This window comes from Mustela erminea, chromosome 10, assembly GCF_009829155.1.
Source record: "Mustela erminea isolate mMusErm1 chromosome 10, mMusErm1.Pri, whole genome shotgun sequence".
Taxonomy (NCBI): Eukaryota; Metazoa; Chordata; class Mammalia; order Carnivora; family Mustelidae; genus Mustela; species Mustela erminea.
Window position 1 is genome coordinate 38,233,259 of NC_045623.1, and position 24,990 is coordinate 38,258,248.

The 24,990-nt window shown below is 41.4% G+C and overlaps 1 protein-coding gene across 2 annotated transcripts in view; it reads left to right on the forward strand.

The window, feature by feature from the left end:
• Positions 1 to 24,436, forward strand: part of DDAH1 (dimethylarginine dimethylaminohydrolase 1) — a 134,715-nt gene extending 110,279 nt beyond the window's left edge. For both annotated transcript variants that reach the window (XM_032302590.1, XM_032302591.1), the window contains exons 5-6: positions 18,753 to 18,896; positions 21,132 to 24,436. In XM_032302590.1, the coding sequence (XP_032158481.1) occupies positions 18,753 to 18,896; positions 21,132 to 21,248 (261 nt within the window). In that variant the 3' untranslated portion in view covers positions 21,249 to 24,436. The remainder of the gene's footprint in view (positions 1 to 18,752; positions 18,897 to 21,131) is intronic.
• The last annotated feature ends 554 nt before the right edge of the window (positions 24,437 to 24,990 follow it).

Below are 24,990 nucleotides of genomic sequence, written 5' to 3' on the forward strand. Positions count from 1 at the left end.
CCCCCCTTAAGATTCTCTCTCCCTCTCCCGCTACCCCTCCCTCTCCCACATGCTTGCGCTCGCTCACTCGCTCTCTCTCTCTCTCTCCACTAAAAAAAAAAAAAAAAAAAAAAAAAAAAATGACGCTTCCAGAACCTTTCATTACTATTCCTTTTGCAGAAAGACTTTTTAAGAGGCAATAGGAAAAAATAAAACAGCAGGCAATTGGAAAGAGTCATAGATGAGCTTGAAACTTGAGCTCCCTGACCCCCATCCAGCAGTGCTCTTTATTGAACAGCAACTCTATGAAAGATTCCATTCCAAGCACAGGGGACACTGAGATGAGTGAAAGAGAGTCTCTGCCCTCAAGGGCCCTCTGGCTTAATTGAAGAAACAGGACAGGACTTTAAAAGATAAATACTGTCACAGTGTGACACAAGATCCATGACTAGTAGGTGTGGGGTTCCCCTAGAAGGGGTAGGAGTTCTAAGGAGGAAGTGGTCACAGGAGGTGGGAGTCAAAGTGCAAGTGGACCAGAATGAACAGCAAGCCTGTCCTGTCGTAGAGGAGGAGTGGTGATGACAAACAGGATAGCTGGGGGGATATCTGTTGTATAACCAATAGACAATGGCTGGAGCAAGGGCTGGGTGCAGGCGGGGGAAGTAAAGTTAAGCTTCCAGATATAAGTTGGGGCTGATCCAGAGGCCAAGGAATAAGGGTTTTCTTCTCTTCGGGCTGTGGGGAGGCACTCAGAATATTTTAGCAGAGGTGTAAAAGCTGAAGGTGGTATTTTAGAAAAATTCTGTCTGGCCATATGCCTGTAATGATTTAAGAAGCATAGAGATTAGAAGTAATAAAATTAGTTAGGTGCCATCACACTGTCCAGAAATAAAGAGGAGAGTCTGGACTAGAGAAGTAGCCGTGAAAATAGAAAGGCTGTGCAGAAGCTGAGTTCCATTTAGAGAAGTAACAGAACCCTGTGACTGAGGGATTTGAGGGGCACAGGAGAAAAAAGGAGCAGATCAGCACTTTGACAGATATTTATAGAACTCCCGTGCTGTCCCAGGCCTTGTACTAGGTCCTAGGGGGACAGTGAGGAGCAAAATGACTTCAGAAATGACTACCAGATGGGGTGACTTGGGTGCAATTTTTGGAAAAGAGTTCCAACTCTCCTTGTCACCATGAACTCAGTCCTCCCCATCTACACAGGAACAAACCATAGAAAATCTCTGGGCAAAAGTATGTTGCGGGATTTCACTGACCTAGATTCACATTTTGGAAACTGAGCTATACTCAGACATATTCAACTGACAGTGGCTTGGGTAGACATCCCATGTCTAAGCTTGTAACACACTAACGGGGTTGGCTCCCATTTCAGTTTCCATTGGCAGCAGGCAGAGGCTCATCCAAATTTGGAGTCTCTGTCCTTTACTCTTTTCTGTTTATTTTTTATCTTTATCTACTCACCCTAAAGGCATAACAAAAAATCACTTAAACATTACATGCTCTCCATCTCCAGTGGTGTCCTATTGTTTTTTGGCTGAATTGAGTTGGCAAAAGACTGCCCCCACCCCAAAAAGGATGCATGTCGTGGACAGAAATTTGCATCACAGCATGACCTGCGTGACACTCTGGGCCATGCCAATGCCAGTACCCTTGATGTTGAAAGGATTAGGAAATGTATCAGTTGAGCTAGAGGGAGGATGGTTGAGTTTTGGGTTACTGTTTCTCCGTGGAAATCACATGTATTAAATGCCTTAGGTGTTGATGAGTATCCTATTGCTTGGCTGAAGGTTAATAAAGCATATGGTAAAACATAGACACTAAATTAGAAGTGACATTTAACCCTGAATTACACTCCAGCCTCTAGGGAAGGCATCCATACTACCTCAAAGAACACCAGGATTTGGGCCATCCTTAGAAATAATGATATGCAAGAGAAACAAATTCAGTTTGCCACCACCTTCCTGCAGAACCATTCCACTAGTATTCTTACCCTGCTATTAATAATCACTTACTGGGGCGCCTGGGTGGCATCTGGTTAAGCATCTGACTCTTGGATTTGGCTCAGGTCCTGATCTCATGGTGTGTAAGATAGAGCCTCGCGTCAGGCTCCATGCTCAGTAGAAGTCTGCTTGGATATTCTCTTCCTCTGCTCCTTGCCCCACTTACTCATTAGTTCTCTCTCTCTCGAATAAATAAATCAGTCATTTTTAATTGGTTATTTTTATTAACATATAATGTATTATTTGTCCCAGGGATACAGGCCTGTGAATCGTCAGGCTTACACTCTTCACAGCACTCACCATAGCACATAGCCTCCCCAATGTCCATAACCCAACCACCCTATCCATACCCTCCAACCCCCCAGCAACCCTCAATTTGTTTTGTGAGATTAAGAGTCTCTTATGATTTGTCTCCCTCCCCATCCCGTTTTGTTTCATTTTTTCCTTCCTTCCCTACTAAGAAATCTTTTTTAAAAAAATAATCACTATCTTTATTTTTATCTTTCAAAATGTTATATTAGTCCAGCAATATGTAAGAGTATTTCTAAATCTACTTTTCATTGATGGTCACTGGATGCTGTGGTTGGGGTCCGATGTCGCTCAAACACTATCTTTATTAAATTAAATTAAATTAAATTAAATATATAAATATATATATATTTAAAAAAAAAAAAAAGGAAGCTTTGCAGATGTTACAACAGCCATTCCCTTTTAATCTCTTTCTGAAGTGGGATTAAGTTCAAAGCTGTGACCATATATCCAGAGGTGACTCATCACATAGAGTTTCAACCAAAAAACAAAACAAAACAATTGGAAGCCAAATGAAAGGTGTTGAGTCTATTGCATTTCATGCACATTTTCTCATCACTCATTCGTTTTTCCATCCACACCCTGACAAGGGATAAGAGCTCAATATTTCTCAATATACAACTAGTAGTAGTTGTAATATCAGTAGCAGTAATAATACCTTTTAGGTGTAAAAATCAGGTTAATTTAATTTGAGAAGTCTAAGTTAGTGGCTTTCAAATTAGTGTACCCAAGAATCACATAAAGTGCACATTTGAAATGCACATCACATTCCTCGGATTCACCAGGACAAATTCTGATTCAACAGGCTGGGAAGGAACCCACGTCATGATTTGGATGTAGGTAACCCATAGATTCCCCTGTGAGCAATACTGTCTGTCTGGAATTCACCAGATAGCAGTTCCTACACTGGGATATGAAGGCAGGGGGAGAAAATTCATTCTAAAAGTAAATTGCTATGTCCTTGAACAGAAAATGTCACGAAATATCATTCAGAATAATATCATACTGAGTAAAATAACTGGCACTTCAGAGAAAGAGTCCTCATGTGAATGAAAATGCAGAATTCCACTAGATTATTGAAATACAACTGCTTACGAAGAACTCACTCTTCTCTAAAATGCTGTATGTTTTTCAGGGGAAATGCTTATAGAGTAAAAGATACATATCATGTGTTCTATCTCTATTGGTAACACTTGCATGTTAAAAACAGTGTATCTGAAGTGAGTTATTGCTCTAATTCTCATTGGGCACATAGGCCATCAGACTTGAATAGGAAAGTCTTCATTTCTTCTGAGCTCTGAAGTCCTGTGGCTTGAAAATAAACATGATACTAAATTCATCAAGTTAGGCAGGGCACCTTAGTGACTCCCTCCTTTAAGCATCTGCCCTCAGCTCAGGTCATGATCTCGGGGTCTTAGGATCAAGCCCCGCGTTGAAGCAGAGAGTCTGCTTCTCCTTCTTCAAGTAGAATGGATAAAGGAGGAGGGAAACACAGGTGTCTGTCTGGATAAGAAGTTTGTCTGGTCCCATCCCTGAGCTTGATAGGGAGAATTTGAGAAGGGGCCCTGGAGAGCAGCCAGAGCGAGTTAAATTCTGGGATTCAGTGACCAGAGTTGATTACACAGAAGGCTATGGCACAGGTGTTGATGGGCAGTTCCTCCTTGCTGTTCAGTAAAGGTTGAGCTCTAATTGTGTCTTATACAAAATTGCATTGGGAGATTTTAGGAGGATTTTAAGAGTTATTGAAATGCTAAATGCAGTGCTAGAAATGATTCAGTCAGTCAGCACTCAACAAATGTGTACTGAGTGTCTACCACACGCCAAGCACTGCTGCAAAGCACTGCTCAAGGGGCCAGTGGTGTAACTGTCTCCCTGGAAGCTTTTAAATAATCTGTCTTTCTGGGATGACTTGCATACCTTGACTTGATTGGATTCAAACAGTATGTTAGTCGCCAAAGCAATCAAAATATATATAATGATGATGTAAAAATACATTACTTTCTGAGTCCGTTGATGATGCTAGCTAGTTTCCTTTCCCAACTTCTTATACCACCCTTCCTTTTTATTATTTGAACCTTGAGTTTTAAGTGAGCACATTACCACTTGAAAGAAAGTGGAAGAAAGTCTGCATTTCTCAGCTTCCTTTGGGCTAGGCATAACAATGAGACTAAGTATTGCCGATAAAAGAAAAGTAGAAGTGCTGGGTATGAAATCCAGGCCGTGGACTGAAAGGGAGGAGTTGTGCTTTTCTCCCTTTTCTGAATCTCGCTGCTTGAAACAAAGGATGTGATGGATGTGATGGCACCACAGCTCTTTTACACCAGGAGGACAGGAGCATGCTCAACCCTAGGTCTGGAAGAGCAAAAAGCTAGAAGGCCCTGGATTCATGATGACTGTCAAGTGACGACACAGCATTATGACCTCAAAACTCTTCTCATGTGAGAAAGGTTTTTTTTTGTTTTTGTTTTTGTTTTAAAGAGGGGCAGGTCGTTTCTATTATAGCCAAATTTAGTTTGTTACAGCCAAATGGAGAGAAAGGATTTTGTTTGCCTTAGGGAGAAAATTCAATTCAAGCTGCCTAAACAAGGGAGATTTATTGGTCCATGCAGTTCTAAAGTAATGCAGACTCTACAGTAGGGTTGATTGATCTGCTTGATGTCGCCATCCAAGAACCAGAATCTTTTGGGTCGCTTCCCCACCTAACACATTCACTTTATCAGAAAGCTGCCTCCCTTTAAGGGCAGCAGTATGACTGCCAGCAGCTTCTGATGACAGGCTAGCACACCTGTGTTCAGGGAGGGGAACATTCATACTCTCAGAAAAGTAAGGAAGCTTCTTTCAGATCTTATCTATTCTTATGAGTCTGAATTGGTCGTCTGCCCATCTTTGAACCACTGACCGTGAGCAAGGGCTGACTTACACCCGAGCTGCCATTTCCTGACTGCACGGAGACGTGCCGGGCACCGCAGCAAACTCTCAGGGGCACCATGGCCTCTTTTAGCATTTCAAAGATAGCACAGATATACCTGTCAGATAACACACACAATTCTATTGTTAGATCACTTGGATCTAAATTCTTAATAAAGTAAAGTGTTAGGGTTTGGGGGAAAACCTTTTTTGGGAACACAGAAGTGTGGTTGTATTTTATTTGTTTATTTTGGTTTTGGTATGGTTTGGTTGACCTCAAGGCACCATAAAAGTATTACTGAGGCTCTGTGAACCAAGAAAGGAATTGCTGGACCAGAATTGGGTAGAATTAACTTCCCCCAATTATGTGGGCTACACAGAGCAGTGTAGATATAATGAAAAGTGGGATAGTTACTAAGAAAGCAGAGAAAAGGTGTGGAGAAAGCAACCAGAATATTCACCAGACCCCTCAGAAGAGCTAAACCCTGGCTTGCTCTTAGGAAGGGAATTATCTTTTTTTAGGAAAACACAGTGGGTTCTTTGGGGTGAAAGGTGGTATCTTTGAAGGTTTGGGGTCAGTAGACAATACAACAAAAGAGAAAGCAAAAATGTCCTTTCTTAGAAGCACTAAGAACGGGGAGACAGGACAAGAGAAGAGAAAAGGGAGTGAGAAGAGGCTTCAGCCACAAGACAGAGTTGTCAAGTCTTTGAAGAACACCAGCATTCAGTATTCAATTTTAAGTGTTCATATTACTGCAATACTCCAGCCTCCCAAATCTGGGAAAAATCTATGACTCCATGTGAATAGGTTTTTTGAGGCAATCAAAAATGACTGAAGTCCCTGCCTATGATGACATGGTTGAAAAGAAGAATAGTGCCTATAAAATAACTATCTCTGAATGGACGTAATTCTCTGGAAGCTGGGGCCAGAGACGATATGAGAATATAAGCTCCCCTCTTTCCACCTCCCACCCTTAACCCCCAAGATAGGTAGAAATTATGGAGAGGGCACAGAATAGTGGTTCTTGATCCTGTCTACATATTAAAGTCACCTGTTTAAAATGAATGTTTAAAAGGAAATACTGATATTTTGTCTAACTCCAGACCAAGTAAATAAAAAATCTCTATGGTTGGGACCCAGAAATCTGTATTTTTTAAAAAGCTCTCCAGATGACTTTTGTCTGTAGCCATGGTTGAGAACCACTAGCCAATGTAATATCCATTATATAAATCAAGGAATAGAGGTACAAGACATTCTTACTTAGATCTTGAAGGGAAGAGAGACCCCTTAAAGTGGAGGTGGGGGAGGGGGTAAGGGAGGAGTTGACATGGTTCCTTCTTGTCCCACTTAAATTGTCTCCACCAAACTAAGACCTAAGGGAAAGTCTGGACTGAGTCAGGAGAGCTAAGATCTAGTCCTTACCTTGCAGTTCACTGGCTTTATATGCTTTTAGCTAAGTCAATTAATTTTTCATCTCTGAATCTCTGTAAAAGAGAAATGGACTTGATAATTTCCAAATTTGTGCTCAGTTCTCAAACTTACGATTCTTAGTATTCTATAAAATGACCTCACTTCCTCAGCAGCTCAGAGTACTTCATCAACATTCCCTCTCTGACAACAACAAAGACCACATCCAGAAGGAAACCAATCTTTCTTCCCAACCCAAGGTAACTCCCCACACAAGAACAGACAAGGTGGGGATGGCTGTTTTCTTCATTAGCCGGGGTTTGGTTTTGATCATTTACAGGGTATTTCGGTTTCTGGGGAAAGATATATGGGGACAACAGCTGTTTTCTTAAACACTTATCCCTTTCTTTCCAGGGGTCTTATTAATTCCGAGGAAGAATAGAAAATAGTACACTTACATGAAAATTTGATTTCTTTCTTTTTATGGTTGTTTTCCCTTCTCCTTCCCATAAATATCTGCTCTTCTCCTAAAATATGAATTTGATGAGTTTCTCCTAAAAACAGTGGTTTTTCAACCGGAGGCAACTTTGCCCCCCAGGGGACATTTGGTAATGTCTGGAGATATTTTTGTTACAACATGGTGAGTGGGAGAGTGGATGCTTCTGGCATGTAGTCCGTAGAACCCAGAGACGCAACTAAACATCCTACAATGCACAGGACGGACCCTGTAACAAAGAACGATCTAGCCCAAAATATCAAGAGTGCTGAGGTGAAGAAACCCAATCCTAAAATATGAATGGGATTCGTCAGCCCTGTTTTGCAGGAATTGTCATTTCTGAGCATATCACAATTAAGGTGCTTCTTCCTGATGAGAGACAGCGGTGACTCCTGAACGTCAAGAAGCCCATGCCAGCAAGAGAGATTTCAGGAGCCAGGAATTAAATAGCTATATACAGTCCAGTGTTTGATAGATGTTTTGTATAACATTATTTTCAGATATTGGAAGTACTTACTATACATGGACAAGATGGAAATAAATGTGAGATGATCGCAGAAATTGAGTAACAAGGCCACGTGTAATTGTCTCTAGAGATTTGCATTACCAGCCTTTGAGGGAAGTGGAGCTGGGGCCTCTGAACTGTGATGTTCAGCCTCTTTTTCTGACAAATGCAGTGGAGGTAAATGGATTTTGTTTGGAGTGTGTATGTTTTAAAAAAAGATCTGAAGAACTCACTTCAAACTTTTAATAGTGGTTACTCTAGGGAAAGGGGCAAGACAGAAGAGTAAGATGGGGCAGAGAAGGGAGAAAGAAGACTTCAATTTTTTTAAATCAGCTTTATTGAAATAAAATTTCCATATAATAGTACTTTATTTCATTACACATTCACACTTCATACTTTGAATATACATTTCAGTGAGTTTTGATGAAAGTATACAGTTGTTTTAAGTCCAATAGAACTTCAACTTTTCATAGTTGAATCTTTTACAAGAAGCTTATGTGTTGTAATTTTGTTCAAAATTAGTTTTTTTGTTTATAATTAAAAACATGTTTTAAGAAGAATTGTCTGAAATTACATTCTCCTACCTCACCTCATTTTGTAAAAGCGGCTTACAAAGATGTATGAAGGATAGCAAAATAACCAGAAATAAAAGGGTAATATGACTTGAAAGGAAAACAATGATTTAACTTGAAGCCAAGGGGTCCCTGGGTAGCTCAGTTAAACATCCGATTCTTAATCTAGCTCAGGTCTTGATCTCAGGGTCGTGAGTTCAAGCCCCACATTAGGCTCCATGATGGACCTGGAGCCTATGTTTAAAAAAAAAAAAAAAAAAAGGATTAAAACCCTTTTCACCTTATTTTGCCTGTTTGAGAGCTTTGATGAATTCAAGCTCCTATTTAACGAACTCAATTTGCCACCCTTCCTTCCAAGAGTTCATGAGTTTCATAAATCCATTGAAAGTTAATCCCCAATCATTGCTTGCCCAAGAGGACACAAAAGTTATATGAGCCAGATTTTAAAGTTAAACTTACCCATGGCATTACCAGAGAGGTAACTTTCTATGAACAGCCAACTTAAGCTAATAACATCCACGAACCAAGTCTTATAAAACCATGAAATTTCCTGTGTAGGGCAGCGGATTCCTGGAGTCAGCTCCTCCCAGCTTATGAGGTTGATTGTTAAATTTTCAGATATTTTGAGGCACCTGGGTGGCTCAGTTGGTTTAGCGACTGCCTTCGGCTCAGGTCATGATCCCCAGGTCCTGGGATGGAGCCACACGTCAGGCTCCCTAATCAGCAAAAATCAACAGAAGCATTGTCTTGTGAGAATCAGTTGGCAGTATGAAATTTACATGTGAGAGTATTGACTATTTTATTATTATTTATAAATTGTGTGTTACCCATCCTTCATATCAGTAAAATTTATAATAAATTTATGTGGGTATATTATGCATGTATTTACCCCTACATTTACCAGCACACTACTGCCTGGAGCTAAAAATCTCAGAATACAGATATACATTAAAGATTTATTTTTTAAAGATTTTTTATTTATTTATTTGACAGAGATCACAAGTAGGCAGAGAAGCAGGTCGAGAGAGGGGTGGGGGGGACCAGGCTCCCCGCGGAGCAGAGAGCCCTATGCGGGCTTGATTCCAGGACCCTGAGACCATGATCTGAGCCAAAGGCAGAGGCTTTAACCCACTGAGCCACCCAGGTGCCCCTAAAGTTTTTTGTTTTTTTTTTTTAACCATCTGGGCTAAGATATAATTGGAGGCCCCAGTGATGATTTTCTTCATCTCGTTCCAGGGAAAAAAAAAAAAAAAGCGCTCTTTCATGAGGACAGATTCTTCTCTAACCCCAAGGCTACATTTTCGCAAGAACCAAGTAGACAGAGCAGAGGATTTTGAATGACTCTAAATCAAAGCAATAACAATTATTGTAAAAAAAAAAAAAAAATTAAATTCATGCCCTTCTGATGAGATAGTCAAGGAATATTTGCTCATATAGAAAATAAGCACTAATCCACCAGTGGTAAGGTCAGGATTGATTGGGGGCATCATTGCAAAGTGTGTGTGTTTGGTCATTTCTTCTCTCTCACTCTGGAGCCTACCTATCTAGAAGTGATAATTCCTCTTAAGCCACTGTCTTTTTCCATTCTCAAAGGCTTTGCTCTTCTATCATCTCCTTAAAGAATATAACAGCTAGCTTTAAGAAAACCAATCCTGGGGCGCCTGGGTGGCTCAGTGGGTTAAGGCCTCTGCCTTCGGCTCAGGTCGTGATGGGGATCGAGCCTCCCATTGGGCTCTCTGCTCAGCAGGGAGCCTGCTTCCTCCTCTCTCTCTGCCTGCTTCTCTGCCTGCTTGTGATCTCTGTCTGTCAAATAAATAAATAAAATCTTTGAAAAAAAAGAAAAAGAAAACCAGTCCTTATAGTTCAGTAGAGAACTTAGATGACTTCAGGAATCAGACCTTCTCCATCTAAAAGCATTTAAATGCAAACTTGTAAAAACACATGCATGTTGGGCACCTGGGTGCTCAGTCAGTTAAGCATCTGCCTTTGGCTCAGGTCCTGGGATTGGGTCCCACATTGGGCTACCTGCTCAGTGGGGAGTCTGCTTCTCCATCTCCCTCTATGCCTCCCCTCCCCCCATTCTCTCTCTCTCTCTCAAATAAATAAATAAAATATTTAAAAAATAAAAATATATGCATGTCAAACAAGTTGTAGCTACAAGAAAAATCAGCCCAAAGGCTGCAAGTTAGTGAGCTCAGAGTGTAGTCTTTCAAGGGATATTGGAGAGGTGGTAGTTTGGTGTGACAGGAAAAAGATAGGGATTTGGAGGTTGATGGACCTGGACTTAAATCCTGGGTTTACTGTCTTAACATGTGACCTTAGACAAATTACTAAATTTCTCTGAACCTTAGTTTTCTCATTTATAAAAATGGATAACTGTGAGAAATGAATGAAGAATAGATGAACCACCAGTGAATAGAAGATAGCTCAATAAATGGTCCAGTTGTTTCTTGCTATCAAATGACACAGGAAGCCTAGGAGATCCCCAAGCCCCCAGGACCCAAAGGAATTAATTTTTGAAGGTGGGCTTAGGGTGCAGGTATCTGGGAAAGCATAGCCAGGGCATGACTTCAATATCTAAGTAGGCAACAAGATATATCTTTATGAACAAGACTATAGGAGATCTGTTTCTGCCACAGAGCTAGTCTTAGAGAATATATGGCAGGGGTCAGAAAGGAAGTAGGATCCCAGATTTTGCATTTTGGAAGTGGTGCTTTGGTCTGAATTTCTTTCCTCTATACCCCTGAAATTAGAAAATGAGGATTGTGACTCACCCAGAGAATCTCCCTTGTTCCTCCTGCCCGTGCCTTGCCCCCCAGCCCTCCATTGAGCTCAGACTGGTCCTCTCATAAGAGGGTGAGAGTTTTTCCCAGCCTTCCACAGAAACCATTGTTTTTGAGAATCCCTTCCAGAAAAGGTTCATGTGCTTTGTGGTTGTAGTTTGAAGGAGAGAAGTCTTTTGTCCCCGTGTTCAGGTGGGCATTATGATCTGAACAAAAACAGCAACTCCAAATATATGAGGGAATGTGTGGAGGAAATGGCAGCTAGCTTCAAAGGAAATATTTGGCCTTGAAGGTTGGCCCAGATTTAACTAAAAGGAACCATGTTGCTTCGCTCTTAGGATCTGTGTAGCCCATCTATTCAGAGAGGATATTTAACAGACAGCCTTTCTCAGGTTCTGTTCATTTTGAGCTGATCCATGGAAAGATCCATTAAAACATAACAGTTCTAGAATATTATCTGTAGTTATATTGACTCAGCCTTAAAAGGACTGTCTGGGCTTAATGCCTGGTAAATTGTCAGCTCTCAATAAACTCTTGATGGGCAGATAAACAAATGAATGAATGATTTTAGATATACAGTAGCAACAATAGTGTGCTTGAAAATCACACACTATATATCTCAAAAGAATCTATAATCTGTCCTTCTTAGTATTGACTGTTTTGATATGTTGGAAAGGGTACATATGTATATTTCATAAATGACCAATTATGAGTGAGCCAAACACACTCTGAATATTCCCTAGCCGTCTCTAAATACCTTCTGTACCCCTTTCAGTATCTGACCCATAAAAGTCCTAAAGCGTTCTGTGAAACAACATTAGCCCAAGAATTTTATTTTTTTTTTTTTAATAATTGATGTAATACAAAGAAACCATGAGTAACAAGTGGGAGAATGTAGCCGCCTTCCAGCCCTTTGAATGAGAAAATTCCCAGAAATGCTGGGAACTGCCGGAAATGCCTGGTTGTTAATACAACTAGCCATGCAAATTCTCTTGGGCTGAAAGCCAGACGTTTCCCACTCTGTTTTGTGACAGCTCCACTCTGGGGAACAAGGCTGATTCCTCCAGATCAGCCGCTGTGTAACAGACCATGAGGATTCGGCCACGATGATTCGGTGGTTTTCAGAGCCATTTCCGCTCTGCCGCGTGCCTTCTTCATTAAGGGGGTGCTTGTAATGGAAGTGAGCTTTACTTTCTTTTCACTGCTAGCATCCCCTTCGTGCGCTTGTCCTGCCTTAAATTATAGATTGTCATCACCTGAAGGAAGAGCCTGCAACTCAGTTATCTTTGGATGTCTTTCTCTTTCCCACCTCTAGCTGTCCTGTCTAGCCCCCGGGGGCCCTTCCATCAAGAACTATTGGATTGAACCAAACACTGGTTGTGTCCAATGCCAGTTAATACTCTGTTTTACACAAAGTGGAATAATTCCTCTGGGAAATGGCACAAGTGCGAAATGGCATTTACAGCAAGGACTTGACGCCTCCGATCTTCCTCTAGAGCCGGGTCAAACTCACACATATTATCCGGAGTCCAGGGCCTCTCCGGAATTTAGTGTGTCCGTGGAGGGTTTCGGTGCTTCCTCCTTTCCAGTCTGGCTTGGGACATTGTGAGAAGCAGGAAGTCGATCCCCTGGGGTTAAAAGAACACTGTACACAGAGCTCTGGAGCAATACACCACCTCCACCCTTTTTTAGGAAAAAATGCTGGCACATAGAACTGCACAGCCAACAGCTACATTCTCAAGATACTTGAAATGATGCTCATCTTTTAACAAAGGCTTCTGTGCAGCCACAGAGAGCAAACAAAACCTGCTCCTCCCCTCACTGCGGCTGCATCTTCGTCCTCGGGAGCCCGAGCTCTTAGGGGCCCTGCCCTGCCCCAGGTGCCCGGGAGCACAGCCTCACAGCACGAGCTCCAACAACAGAGGAAAGATGTTAGAGATACGGTCTTCTGAATCTTTTTCTGTCTGTTCCTCTCTGAATGGTTAGCACCCTGCCTTGTGTATATCCCTGTATTTCCTGGTCCCAGCTATAAATAAATGCCAGGTTGTCTTATTCAGACAATACCAACATATAGGAAGGAGGAAAACAATCACTCTCACAGGAAAAGAGAAACCTGTTCTTTGTTCCAGAAACAGAAACCCTTTGTGTTTAGAATAAGTACCTTGACTTTTTCAAGAAAAAAAACAAAAACACAAAAAAATGTATTTTTTTTGTTTATTACTTAAAGTTACCATTTCCTAAATCGTTTTCATTTAGAAAGATGATGCCTGATTTTGTTGCCTCCTTTCCCCCGTTGAACAGAACCCCTCACTACTCCAAATGGGGCCTGTTCTGTTATTAAAAGCCTTTTCTCTAGGCACATTTTTTAACCTGTCTTAAAATGATAACCATGGGGCCTAGATAAATTGATTGAGAATCTTCTCCTAAGGTGGCTTTGTTAAGACATTTAAGAGTAGCATTTATCAATGAATTACTGTATCTAGTCCCAGTGTTAAATTATTCCCTCCCCCCAGGGTATAATTCCTTTCCTGACAACAATGAAAAAAATGTAACTATCCTCAAACAATGGGAGGTTGGTACTAGCTCTGATGTCAGTAATTTTTAAGAATACTCCCACCAGAAGCTATAAATTATAAATATAAGGTCTGGAAAAGAAGAGAAGTACTAATGAGTATGGAAAACCAGTGATCACAATTTCAAATAAATGTCGTTAACTGAAGAACAAAGCAAACACAGAGGAACCAAAGGAGTGTGATTGTTCCCTCAAGGATCTGAAGGTGGGGGATGGGAGGGAGGGTGGAAAGAGGTGGAGCCCAAGTAAATAAAACACCCCAGGAACGGAAATATAGTCTCTATTACCCGAAAGAAACTGGGAACTTTTTCAAGTAGGCACGACCTTGGAGATTTTAATCTGTTCCCTCACTAATAAACAAGAAGTCAGCACTGATAACACTCCTTGATAATACTTCCTCTGGAATGTACAACATTCCATGTTTCTGCTCCTTAGTCACTACCGGACATGCATGAGTCGGACTGAGAGGTGCGGAAGTTGCCAGGCTACTCGTGGGACCATTGAAGGTATAGCCAGGCCCATAGGTGTGATCTTGCTGTGTTCCTTTCTCTTTCAGCTTCTTACACTAGGATAATAGTGTAACCTTTGGATAAAGAATGTAGTGAATTATCTGTAGACCATGAATTAAACTGGAAAACCAACTGGCCACTCTCTAGTGCTTATGAATGGTGGGAGCAATGAGTCTGAATGTGATGGACCAAAATATACTGCCCATGGTTCTCCCAGTGGCTTAGAAAATTAGGTCAATGGAAATACTCAATTTTCTGGATTTTGTTTTCTTTGTGTCTGAGCTTGACGAGGTAACAAGGGCTGTACATATCATGTTTTAAGGATCTTTTTCCTACTTAGTAAGCCCGCTGAGGCCCTACTTAGTAAGCCTCTGGCCCAGGGAACTGTCTCCTGGTGTCTGGAAGTAATCCTGAATTTCTCGGGTAAACTCAATCTAATCCACATGGAAGACAGTCACTTCTAGCTGTAAATGAGCAGACTAGCCATCTTGGCCCACCTTCAATAACACATAATAAGTAGAGATTCAGACATACTATAATCCTAGACCCTGTACCCAGAAAGAAACATGCTGGCCAGGCTGACTAAGAGTGATGGCTGAAAAGTTTCATAAATCCCAATTTGTGTGTTGATTTAGAGACAGTTCCACTTAATAACTTGAAGAATCCGTCTGCTCACTGGGCTTCTGGACCATTTTATTAAATCATAGGTTGCAAATTGACAGAGATATATGTGTGGTCATTTCAATATACACAAAGTTTTGTTCTTTTCTTTCTTTGTTTTAATGCTTTCAGGTGCTGCAAACTGTCTAGCTTGTCCCAGATCCACCACTTCCTGTCACGTTACATTCAGAATCTTTTGGGTAGGACCATAGACTGTAGTGTCCTACTGTACAGCTTTAGGAAAAAGCCAAACATTGGCTTTAGCTCACATTAATTAATGAATTATATTTCCTTTTAATTAATTAATTAAAGATTAACTAATGAATTATATTTCTTTATCTGGATGAAGACCATACCTTGTTTTTATATATGCAGTTGTTCATATATATAAATTGTGAACATCTCAGTGTACTCATTTTTTTTTAAGATTTTTTTTATTTATTTGTTTGACAGAGAGAGAGATCACAAGGAAGCAGAGAGGCAAGCAAAGAGTGAGGGGGAGGCAGGCTCCTCAATGAGCAGAGAGCCCAATGCGGGGCCCAGTCCCAGGACCCTAAGATTATGACCTGAGCCAAAGGCAGAGGCTTAACCCACTGAGCCACCCAGGAGTCCCCTCAGTGTACTCTTTGAGGTCTGCTATAGCCTTTGAAAGGAGTGAGGAAGGGCTGCCTGGGTGCTCAGTCAGTTAAGTGTCTTCTTTTGGCTTGGGTCATAATCCTGGGGTCCTGGGATGGAGCCCCGCATTGGGCTCCCTGCTCAGCAGAGAGCCTCCCTCTCCCCTTGTCCCTCCCCCTCCTCATGCTCTCTCTCTCTCTCTCAAATATATAAAATCTTTAAAGAAGAAGGGGGGAGGGGTGGAGGAAGAGGAGGAAAAGGAGGGAAAAATAAATCAATTAGTTGCAAGCACATTTTGATCACCTGCTAGATGCCAAATGACTTGCAAGAAACAAAGAGGGAAGTATGCATATTTATTACACATTTAATATGTACTAGGAACTTGTGCTAAGCACTTCATAGACATAATCTGTTTTGCTTTGTTTTAAAAAAAATAACCTTCAGGGGCATCTGGTGGCTCAGTTGGTTAAATGTCTGACTCTTGAATTCAGCTCAGGTCTTGATCTCAGGTTTTTGAGCTCAAGCCCCACTTTGGGCTCTGGAGCCTACTTTAAAAAAATAAAATAAAATAAAGCAAAATAAAATAAAAAAAATAAAATGTTCAGAGCTACTCTATGAGAAATAGGTATGACGCTATCATCCAATTTAATAGCTGAAGAAATTGAGGCTTGAGGAGCTTGCTCAAGGTCACACAGTGTATAGCAGGGCCAGGATTCAGACCTAGCTCTTTCTGATTGCAGCTAACAACTTGACCCTTACTTGTCTGGTCATGCTGCCATAAAATAAATACTCGAAGCTTAGTAAGGGCTTATTACTGTGCCTTATTATATACATCATCTTCATTTAACTTTCACAATAAGTATATGAAAGACTATTATTATCTCAGTTTTATAGTGAGAAAACCAAGAGGTCAAAAAACAAAAAAAGCTTAAACCCAGGTCTTACTCCAGTTGATGGTCTAATGTGCCCCCTTCCACACAATGGAAGGTATTATTAATATGTTTTAAAAGCAGCCAAAAAGAAAGTCTGCATAAGATGCATTTATGTAGCAATTCATAATAGAAGAGAGCTACTTGGATATGGATTTTTTTTCTTATAAGCCTCTCCATAGTATTTCTGGGCATATCCATTATATAAGGAGGGCTAGGTTGAATATGTTTTTAATTTTCTTAGAATAGCTACTCTTGAGGAATGTCTTTAACTTCTTAAGTGTCCACATATTCAAGTAGATCTAAGGTATCTCCATCAGGGCTGTAAAGAACCACCACGGCAGGAGATGCCCTCTATGGGTCTGTCCCTTTAGGGGACAATTTAAGAAGCACAAGACAGACATCCAGCCCAGTCAGTCCTGTGGCTACCCCAAACTGTAGCATGTTGTAACAGGCTTATGTATGAAAGAAGAGTTAATGATGCCACAAAAGAATAAATTTTAAGTGCCAAATGAGGGCAAAAAGGTCGATGTTACAGCATGTACTAGGAGAGGAAGAACTGCCACAGCCCTGGAGGTCAAGAAAGAGGACAAAGAAAGACAATTAATAGAGAAGGGTTTGAGTTGTTCAGATGTGGGTTTGAATCTACCCATGTGACTCTGAGCAAGTAAGTTATTTGATCTCTCTCAGTCTGTTTTGTTCATCTGTAAGATGGGGGTTCTGTGATCAGATAATACATTTTTAAAATGTTTCCCGTGGTACCCCATTTCTTCTTCTGTATAACTGTCTGCCAGTCTCCTCCATTAGGCTGTAACCTCTCAAAAACTGGATCTGGGGGCGCCTGGGTGGCTCAATGGATTAAGCCTCTGCCTTCGGCTCAGGTCATGGTCCCAGGGTCCTGGGATTGAGGCCTGCATCGGGCTGTCTGCTCATTGGGAACCTGCTTCCCCCATCCCCTCCCTGACTCTCTGCCTCCTTGTGATCTCTCTCTCTGTCATACAAATAAGTAAAATTAAAAAAATAAAAAAAACTGGATCTGTGTCCCACTCATCTTTGTGTCTCTCAGCCTTTGGTACAGGGCTTAAGCTCATGCCCATACCTGATGTTTCTTTCTGTGCAAAGGATATTCCATTTTCAGATTACTTGTGCCCTCTCCCGACTTTTGACATATTCCACACGAGGAGAAGTGAATGGTTTACTTGACTGGCTAGTCAGGGAGAGCTTATTCTATGCCACTCTCCATGTTCTCTTTGGCATGAACTTTCTACAAGGAGCATGCAGTCTTTTGCTCTCTTCCACACTGTGAATCTTACTGTCCTTTGCTGCCACCACTGAGTGGGCAAGCCTACCTACTTCTGAGGTCTAGTAATATGAAGCATATTTCCATATAGGTATTGAAAGGTACAGGGAGACCTGGTTGGAAAGGTAAAATCAAACCAGATCATGGAAAAGATCTTGTTATACCCTTATGGCATGACATTTCAGCAGATTCCTTAAAATATATGGATATTGATCAAGAATGAAAAGAGTCTACATGATGAAGCAGAAAATATATTTGGCTTTTGTTTGTTTATCTGTTTTTGGTGTTTGGATATTTTTGTAGTGAAGGAGGGGTGGTTGATTTTTGGGTTTCCATTTTGATTATGTTGAGATGAGGATAAGGTGTCAATTTCTAAAAATTTTATAGAGTTCACTCCTGTGATTTTTTTAAAGTTATTATATATGAAGGCATTTATAAACCCATCATTTGATTAATAGGCCTGCTAAATCAGGTGGGGTTTTTTTGTTGGTTTTTTTGTTTTGTTTTGTTTTCATCAAGTGTGGTCTGGGACCATCTGCCTCAGAATTACCTGGAGAACTTTAAAATGCAAATCTCTGCATCTCACTTCAGATCTGCCAGATCAGAATCCCTGGCGGTGAGCCCTGAGAATATGAGTTTAACATTCGCCTCAAGTGATTTTTATGCTTATTGTATTAAAGGCATCCCCTGCCATCAGACAGGTTAATTCAATTTAAGTGTATCTGCAAGAGGAAATTGCGTGTGTGTGTGTGTGTGTGTGTGTTTTGCTAAATCAGATTATTGACCAGAATGATTACCACTCTGGTTCCTTTTTCCTATAGACTAAGACAGCCCTGCTTACTCAGCCAAGGATGTCATCAAAACCCCAGCTGGGCCTTTTGCATATGTGTCCATTTCATGTCTCACTGATAGATCTTATGAACAAAAAGTGGAAAAATTATGGCCAGTTTTAAAACCTTTTTAAAATTACAGACAAACACACACTTTAAAAAGAAGAAGAAGAAGAACGCTTGCAGTTCTTCCAGAGAATCCTGACTTCGTGGGGTTTTCCTCTGGGATCTAAATGACTAGAGGAAATAGGCAGAAACTTCTCAGGAACATTCTTCGGCATCCGTCGCGAGCTTATACCCATGCGCTGCCTTCCTTCTGTTTGAAAGTGTGGGGAAGTGCTCCGCTGAAGCCTGCTGTGTTTCTCCTTATAGATCATGCAGCAGATGAGTGATCACCGCTATGACAAGCTCACTATGCCTGATGACACGGCCGCAAACTGTATTTACCTAAATATCCCCAGCAAAGGTCACGTCTTGCTACACCGCACCCCAGAAGAATATCCAGAAAGTGCAAAGGTAAAACAAACAAACAAACAAACAAACAAAACCAGCCTTTGTGGCCAGTGCAGCTGAGTAGGCCTCTCTGTGACAGTCTTCCTGCCTGGGGATTTTTTTCATGATGGAGTGACAAATAACAGGGGCTTCCTTTTTCTCTATACACATCAAATCATTAAGAAAGCAGAGAGGATAATATAGTTTTAGGGCACAAGGAAAGTTAATTTAACTCATTCTTCTCATTCTTGTCTCTGATGACAAACACATGCACAGTAATTGAGGTGATCATGCCTGGTATTCAAAATTTTTCAAGTAAGTACTTGGATTTTGCACATTTTTGCTGCAGCTCTGGTGACACGTATCTCCCCGCACTGAGACACTCAACATAGAGACTTAACAGTTGGATGGTCAACTGTGTCATTGTTTTCTGGCAAATCTGAGCTGCCCTTCACCAGAAGGTCATTTGTTTTTTTATGACAGAGAAGTGTGAGTGACCCAAAGAAGTGGGTGCTCATTGTCAAGGCTGCAAAAAGGGGGCTTTGGGCTGTGCATCCCGGGTAGCGATGGATCAAAAAGATGACACACTTGTCATCAGGCACCTGTCCCTCTAAGAGCTTCTGCGTTTGTTCGCCAAGATGGGAGTTGTCCCTAGACATGGAATTCTTTCCTGGTCTAAGATGATGTTCCTTGTCCTTCGGGGCATTCTGCCAGTCTCTTCTGCACACGCAGTCACAACAGTGCTCACCCGTAGACCCTCCAAGTGTCCATATCTGTTTTAGGCATTCAGCATCTTGCTCTCTGCCCAGAGGAATCAGGTACTGACACTCAGCGTGACAGAAGAGCCCTTAATAGCCATGGGTTTTTTGTTTATGTATCTTAAAATTTATATCTTTAAAGATTTTAGAAAATATTTTGGCCACCTTTCAGATACATGATAGTGTGTAATCACCAGGTTTATCTTCTGAATCAGTCACCTTCTCGGCAGATAAAAAGAAAATGGGGAGATACATAGATGATTTCTCTCTTTCCATAGCTGGAAGTGTGAACCTGAGGAGAACAGAGGACCCTTGAGCCCAGAATGGGGCTTAACCAGGTCTCAGATAAATAGAGGGTCTCATACTTTATTGTGCATCAGGATTGTTTAAAAATACAGGTTTCTAGACCCCCACCCTAGAATCTGCAATTTCAATAAGCACCCGGGTCAGAGAACCCACTTGGAGAAACAAGGCTCTGGACCGTTCGTGCTTCTCCAGCCACATGGATTGTCTGATGACCGGATGAGTAACGGCTTTGGATTCAGCCCTGTGTCTATCCATGTCTATCCACAGTAACGATGATAACGTCCATGTTTACTGAGACTTCCCCTTTGCCAGGCATGGGGCCCAGCCCACTCTGGGCATTATCTGATTTATACCTTGCAGCAGCCCTGTGAGGGCACTCTTGTTACTCTGCTTTTACTGAACAGTAATCCAAGGCTAAAAGGGAATCTGACACTTGGCTGAAGTCACACTTTAGGTGGTGGGTTGACAGAACTGGGTCTGGAGCCCCACTCTGGCTCCAACACTCTTAATTAGCCGCCGTAGTGAAATTTAAGGAACAATTCTTCCTAAACAAGCATGGTAGATCGTTTTTTTTGACAGTGTGTTCCAGGTGATTTTGTACTTAAAAAAAAAAAAAAAATGTGCTTTGTTTGATCATCAGAGAAAAATCTGTGGACCTTTAATTCAAAGTTTAGACACATGCTTTCTATTATGTCAAAAGATGCTATAAGATTCACACCTGTCATTGAAAAGCAGTGTGACCTGAAACACTTCACTCGGAGTCTGTCTTGTCGAGTTTTTCCACTGGTGTTGGTAAGGAGAGAAACCTTAAAGTTTAGTAGAAAGGGTTTTAAAGTGTGGCGAGGAAGGGCAATACTCAGACTGAAAACACTGCCACTGGCCTTCGCGCACCACTCAGTCTCTCAGGGACAGCGGCAGAGTGAAGGCGTCTCTGGTAAAACCACATTTTTGACACATCTTCGACTTTGAGGTCAAAGCATTGAGCTCGTGATTCACCAGGGCCTCTCGCTCCACTGGGGGCCGGTGTGGTCTAGACTGCACGCGCCTCTTGAGGTACAATGGCTGAGAAGCCTAAACTCATGAGCCAAATGAATCCTCACACTAGGCGAGGAGGTGGGGGGGTGGGGAGGACGGGGGTAAGACAGAGGCGGAAACATAACCCTTCTGCTTTACCTTTCCTTGATTTCTGCTGCAGGTTTATGAGAAGCTGAAGGACCATATGCTGATCCCTGTGAGCCATTCTGAACTAGAAAAGGTGGACGGGCTGCTCACATGCAGCTCGATTTTAATTAACAAGAAGGTAGACTCCTGAGTCGAAGTCCCCCCACTCTCCTCGTAGCCGGCAATACCGCACTCACAAGGCCGATGACTGTACGCTCCTGTCGTGTTCATTGACAATCTACTTGCCACTGTGCTACTAACTCTGGTTTACAAAAGTCTCCTTCTGAGTTTGCTCCGTTCTGCACCCTCCCCTCCCTCCCCTTGTGGTGGTACCTAAACTGTGGGTTTTGCTAAATGAATTAAGCAATCTAGAAAATATAGAGCTCATGAATTATTGAACTGTGATTAATGGTAGCAAAGAAATACTCATTTTCGTGTTTGTGTTATCAATGTGAGTATATATATATATATATATATATATATATATATATGCTGTTGAGTTGCCAGTATTGGCTAAAGAATGTCTTCTTGATGAGTCAGATAGGCCAGGGGTTCTTTTTTCCTGTTTGTATTGCTCATCATCTTTGGTTCCTGTGAAATTCCTTGGTTCCTGGCTTCTCCCCTTTTCCTTCCTTTTTTTCATCTGAACTCTGGGTATTTCATTGCCAGTTGCTTTCTTTTGCCTTTCTCACTTCTGTTGCCTTGGGTAAAATCCAGGGAATTGACTTCTGGGTACCTTCCTGCGGGTCCCTCCTGTCTGCCACATTAGCCTCCTCTGACCCATGGCTCCATCTTCAGCCACCACCCTCACTGTCCCCAGGAAGGACAGACAGGTCCCTCAGCAGAACTGTGACCAAAATCACAATGACTGTTTGGGGAACAGTTAACCAGGCATAGGCATATCCTGATGGGGTTTGTCCCAGACATCTGAATTCCAGAAGAAGTAGGGCACCACACCTAGGAAGGTAAATTCAGCTCCAGAGGGTTGCTAGAGATCATAGATCGAGAAGCCTGGAAACACCCCATGGGCACATCTCAGAAATCTTTAAGTCACATTCCATGCATTTTTGCTTCATTACTGACCATTTGTAGACCTCGGGGAATAGTCTTATTTTTCCCTTCGGCTCCTTTCTCTTCCCACCCCCTCTCATCATGACTCACCCTACTTCCAGCCTTCTACCCCCTGCAGTTATCCTGGTCTAGCAAAGTTAGTTCTTTCAAAAGAGACACTGCATCTACAAATGATTATTGATGGTCTCGTGAGAGCCAGATGCAGCATGTTCAGGAAGTGATCGGCTTGGTGCTTGAAACCACAGACAATGGACAATTCCACTTTGAAATATCTATGAATATATACTGTGGAATTCAATTAAAATTTCTTTCCTCTCTAGCTTTTAAATTACACAACCTGAAACAGATGCTGGTCTCTTACAAAGAACAATGGCGCAGTGAAGGGAGAGATCATTGTCTTTTACTTAAACCTGAAAGAATCAGCCTTTTAACAGGCCAGGGAGATGGTACTTTCCAAGGAATGATGACTGATCCAGGCATGTTATCAAACTTCCTAGTCGTCTCCACCTTTCCTGTATTGCCTGTAGCTTGTTGTTCAAGATTAACAATCAGGGAGATTAAGAAATATGACTTCAAGGCTTGCTCTGCTTACCTATGTGATTCTTTTTTTTTTTTTTTAAGATTTATTTACTTATTTGAGAGAGAGTGCATGCGTGAGGGTGGGGGAGGGGTAGAGAAAGAGTCTTAAGCAAACTCCCCGCTGAGCTTGGAGCCTGACCCTAGGCTGGATCTCAGGACCCTGAGCCAAAACCAAGAGTGGGATGCTTAACCGACTGAGCCACCCAGATGCCCCTTACGTATGTATCTCTAATCAAACATTTCTTATGTTTGGTAACCAAGACAGAATTCCCTCCATTCATATCTCCCCTGAGCAAATGGAAGCTACAAGCCTTTGACAAAACCAAGACACCTTAACCTCTACCTACCCTTTTCATTTATTTAATGATTTTATGCCAAAATTTGAAGAAATTCCTTCTCCTCCTTTTTGTTGAACGTTTAATTCATTCCCATGCAGGTGTCTTAGTTATAGCAGGGTATGAATGAACCATATCTTGGTCACTGGTTTGTTTCAAAGGGTCTCATGATGGGTGAATAATGTGTTGTTACCAGAGAGAAAATGAATGTTACCCACATGGTCTACTTCATAAGGAAAAATTGTCCTCCACGATTATGGTTGCCCTTTTGGGTTAAATCTGGCCCTGTGCTGGCAAAAGCAGAACTTCTTCCTGGGGTAGTCTGGCATCTCAAAAACAACCTCGGGAAAGTTAACCCAGTCAGCCACATTAGGCTTACTATTAAAGCTAAGTGGCATATAATTTTCAATATCTTTACTTCTGTCATCCCAAATTGAGGTACTGTATTCTGTTTAGTCAATTGCAAGTGAACAGGTTTTTCTTTTGAACAATTTGTTCTACAGAAGGCTGTTTGTCACTTTTCCTTCCCTTTGCATTTTTCCCCTCTTTGCTCCTCTGTCTCAAGAAATCACTTAGAGTCTATGTGCCTCTTCACAGAACTGTATTCTCTGCTCTGTCACTGATAAGATCGTCTTCTTTGGACTCCTTTTGTGATACGATGATGCAAAAACCCAAAATATCTGCAGCATAGTGGTAGCAATTTTTGATGTTCTAATCAGCATAACATTATCTTTGCAGAGGAACGATGACCTGTTACCTAGGTTCCCCTCTAGTCTGTTGTGATTTATAAGGATAAATAAACTAACAGAAGCTGCTCTTTGACATTGTAAAGACATTAGGAATTGTATTAAAGTAAGGAAAAGTTAATTCCGATTTAGTTGGTGAGTAAGAATCTAACAGGGGCAATATAGAGAAAGTACATTATTTAGCATTATCTCTTCAACTGTAATGGATTGCTGTAGAAATCAGCAGGCAGATCTCTAAGGTGTATTGATTGCTCTTTAAGCTACTGTGAACAGCTTAAGGCTATCTCTTCATCTCTACGGGGGAAATAGTCTGTAGGTGAATAATGTGACTTATATAGAGTTGCATGTTAATCTTCGTAATTATTTAACCTTTAACATTCTACAGAACTCAGACATGGCCTCAACATGGTGTTAGACTTGTGCATTTTGTTTTACTGACCATCACATTCCAGCCAATGTATGGTATTCTCCACTCTGTGTGCCAAAACCAGTCATGCCTTTGACTGCCCTCTAGTCCAGAGAAGTTCTGCACCCGGTTTTAGTCTCTTGTTGTCCTGATGCTACAAGTATACCAATCACGATGGAATAAAGTGTGAATTGTACTGTGACCAACAGCACCTGTCTCTTTTTTGCAACAAAAACTGCTGTAGTAATTGCAGTCACCATTGCTTTGCTGTCAGCGGGGAAGTTTTTTCTGTTGTCCCATAATTAGAAACACTGCGCCTGTAAATCAATCTGCCACCAAAAGCTTGCATTAAAATGGTATCTGAAATGATAGTTCATACTCCAAGCACTTAAAAAGCAGGCCTGACACCCTTGTGATGTCAAGAGGTCTTGATCTCACCTGTGTTCCTACTTGGAGGCTTCCTTTGTTCCCTTTCACTCCGACTGTGATAGGGCTCAGTCATGAAAGCAGTGGAACAGGTTTTCCCTTGTGCGTGCAAGAGTTTGGTTGTGGTTTTTGTTTGCTTGTTTTACAACAGGCATCTGTTAGGACATTTGAAGATTTTTTAATGAGTCTTTTTTTATTTCCAACAACTTTTTTGGGCCAAAAGTAGCTTTATTATATTCCTTTTCTGATTGTAAAACATGATCGCTCTCTGTAAAAATAAAATTCAAATAATACAGGAGAAACTATAAAAGCAGAAGAGAAAAATTACCC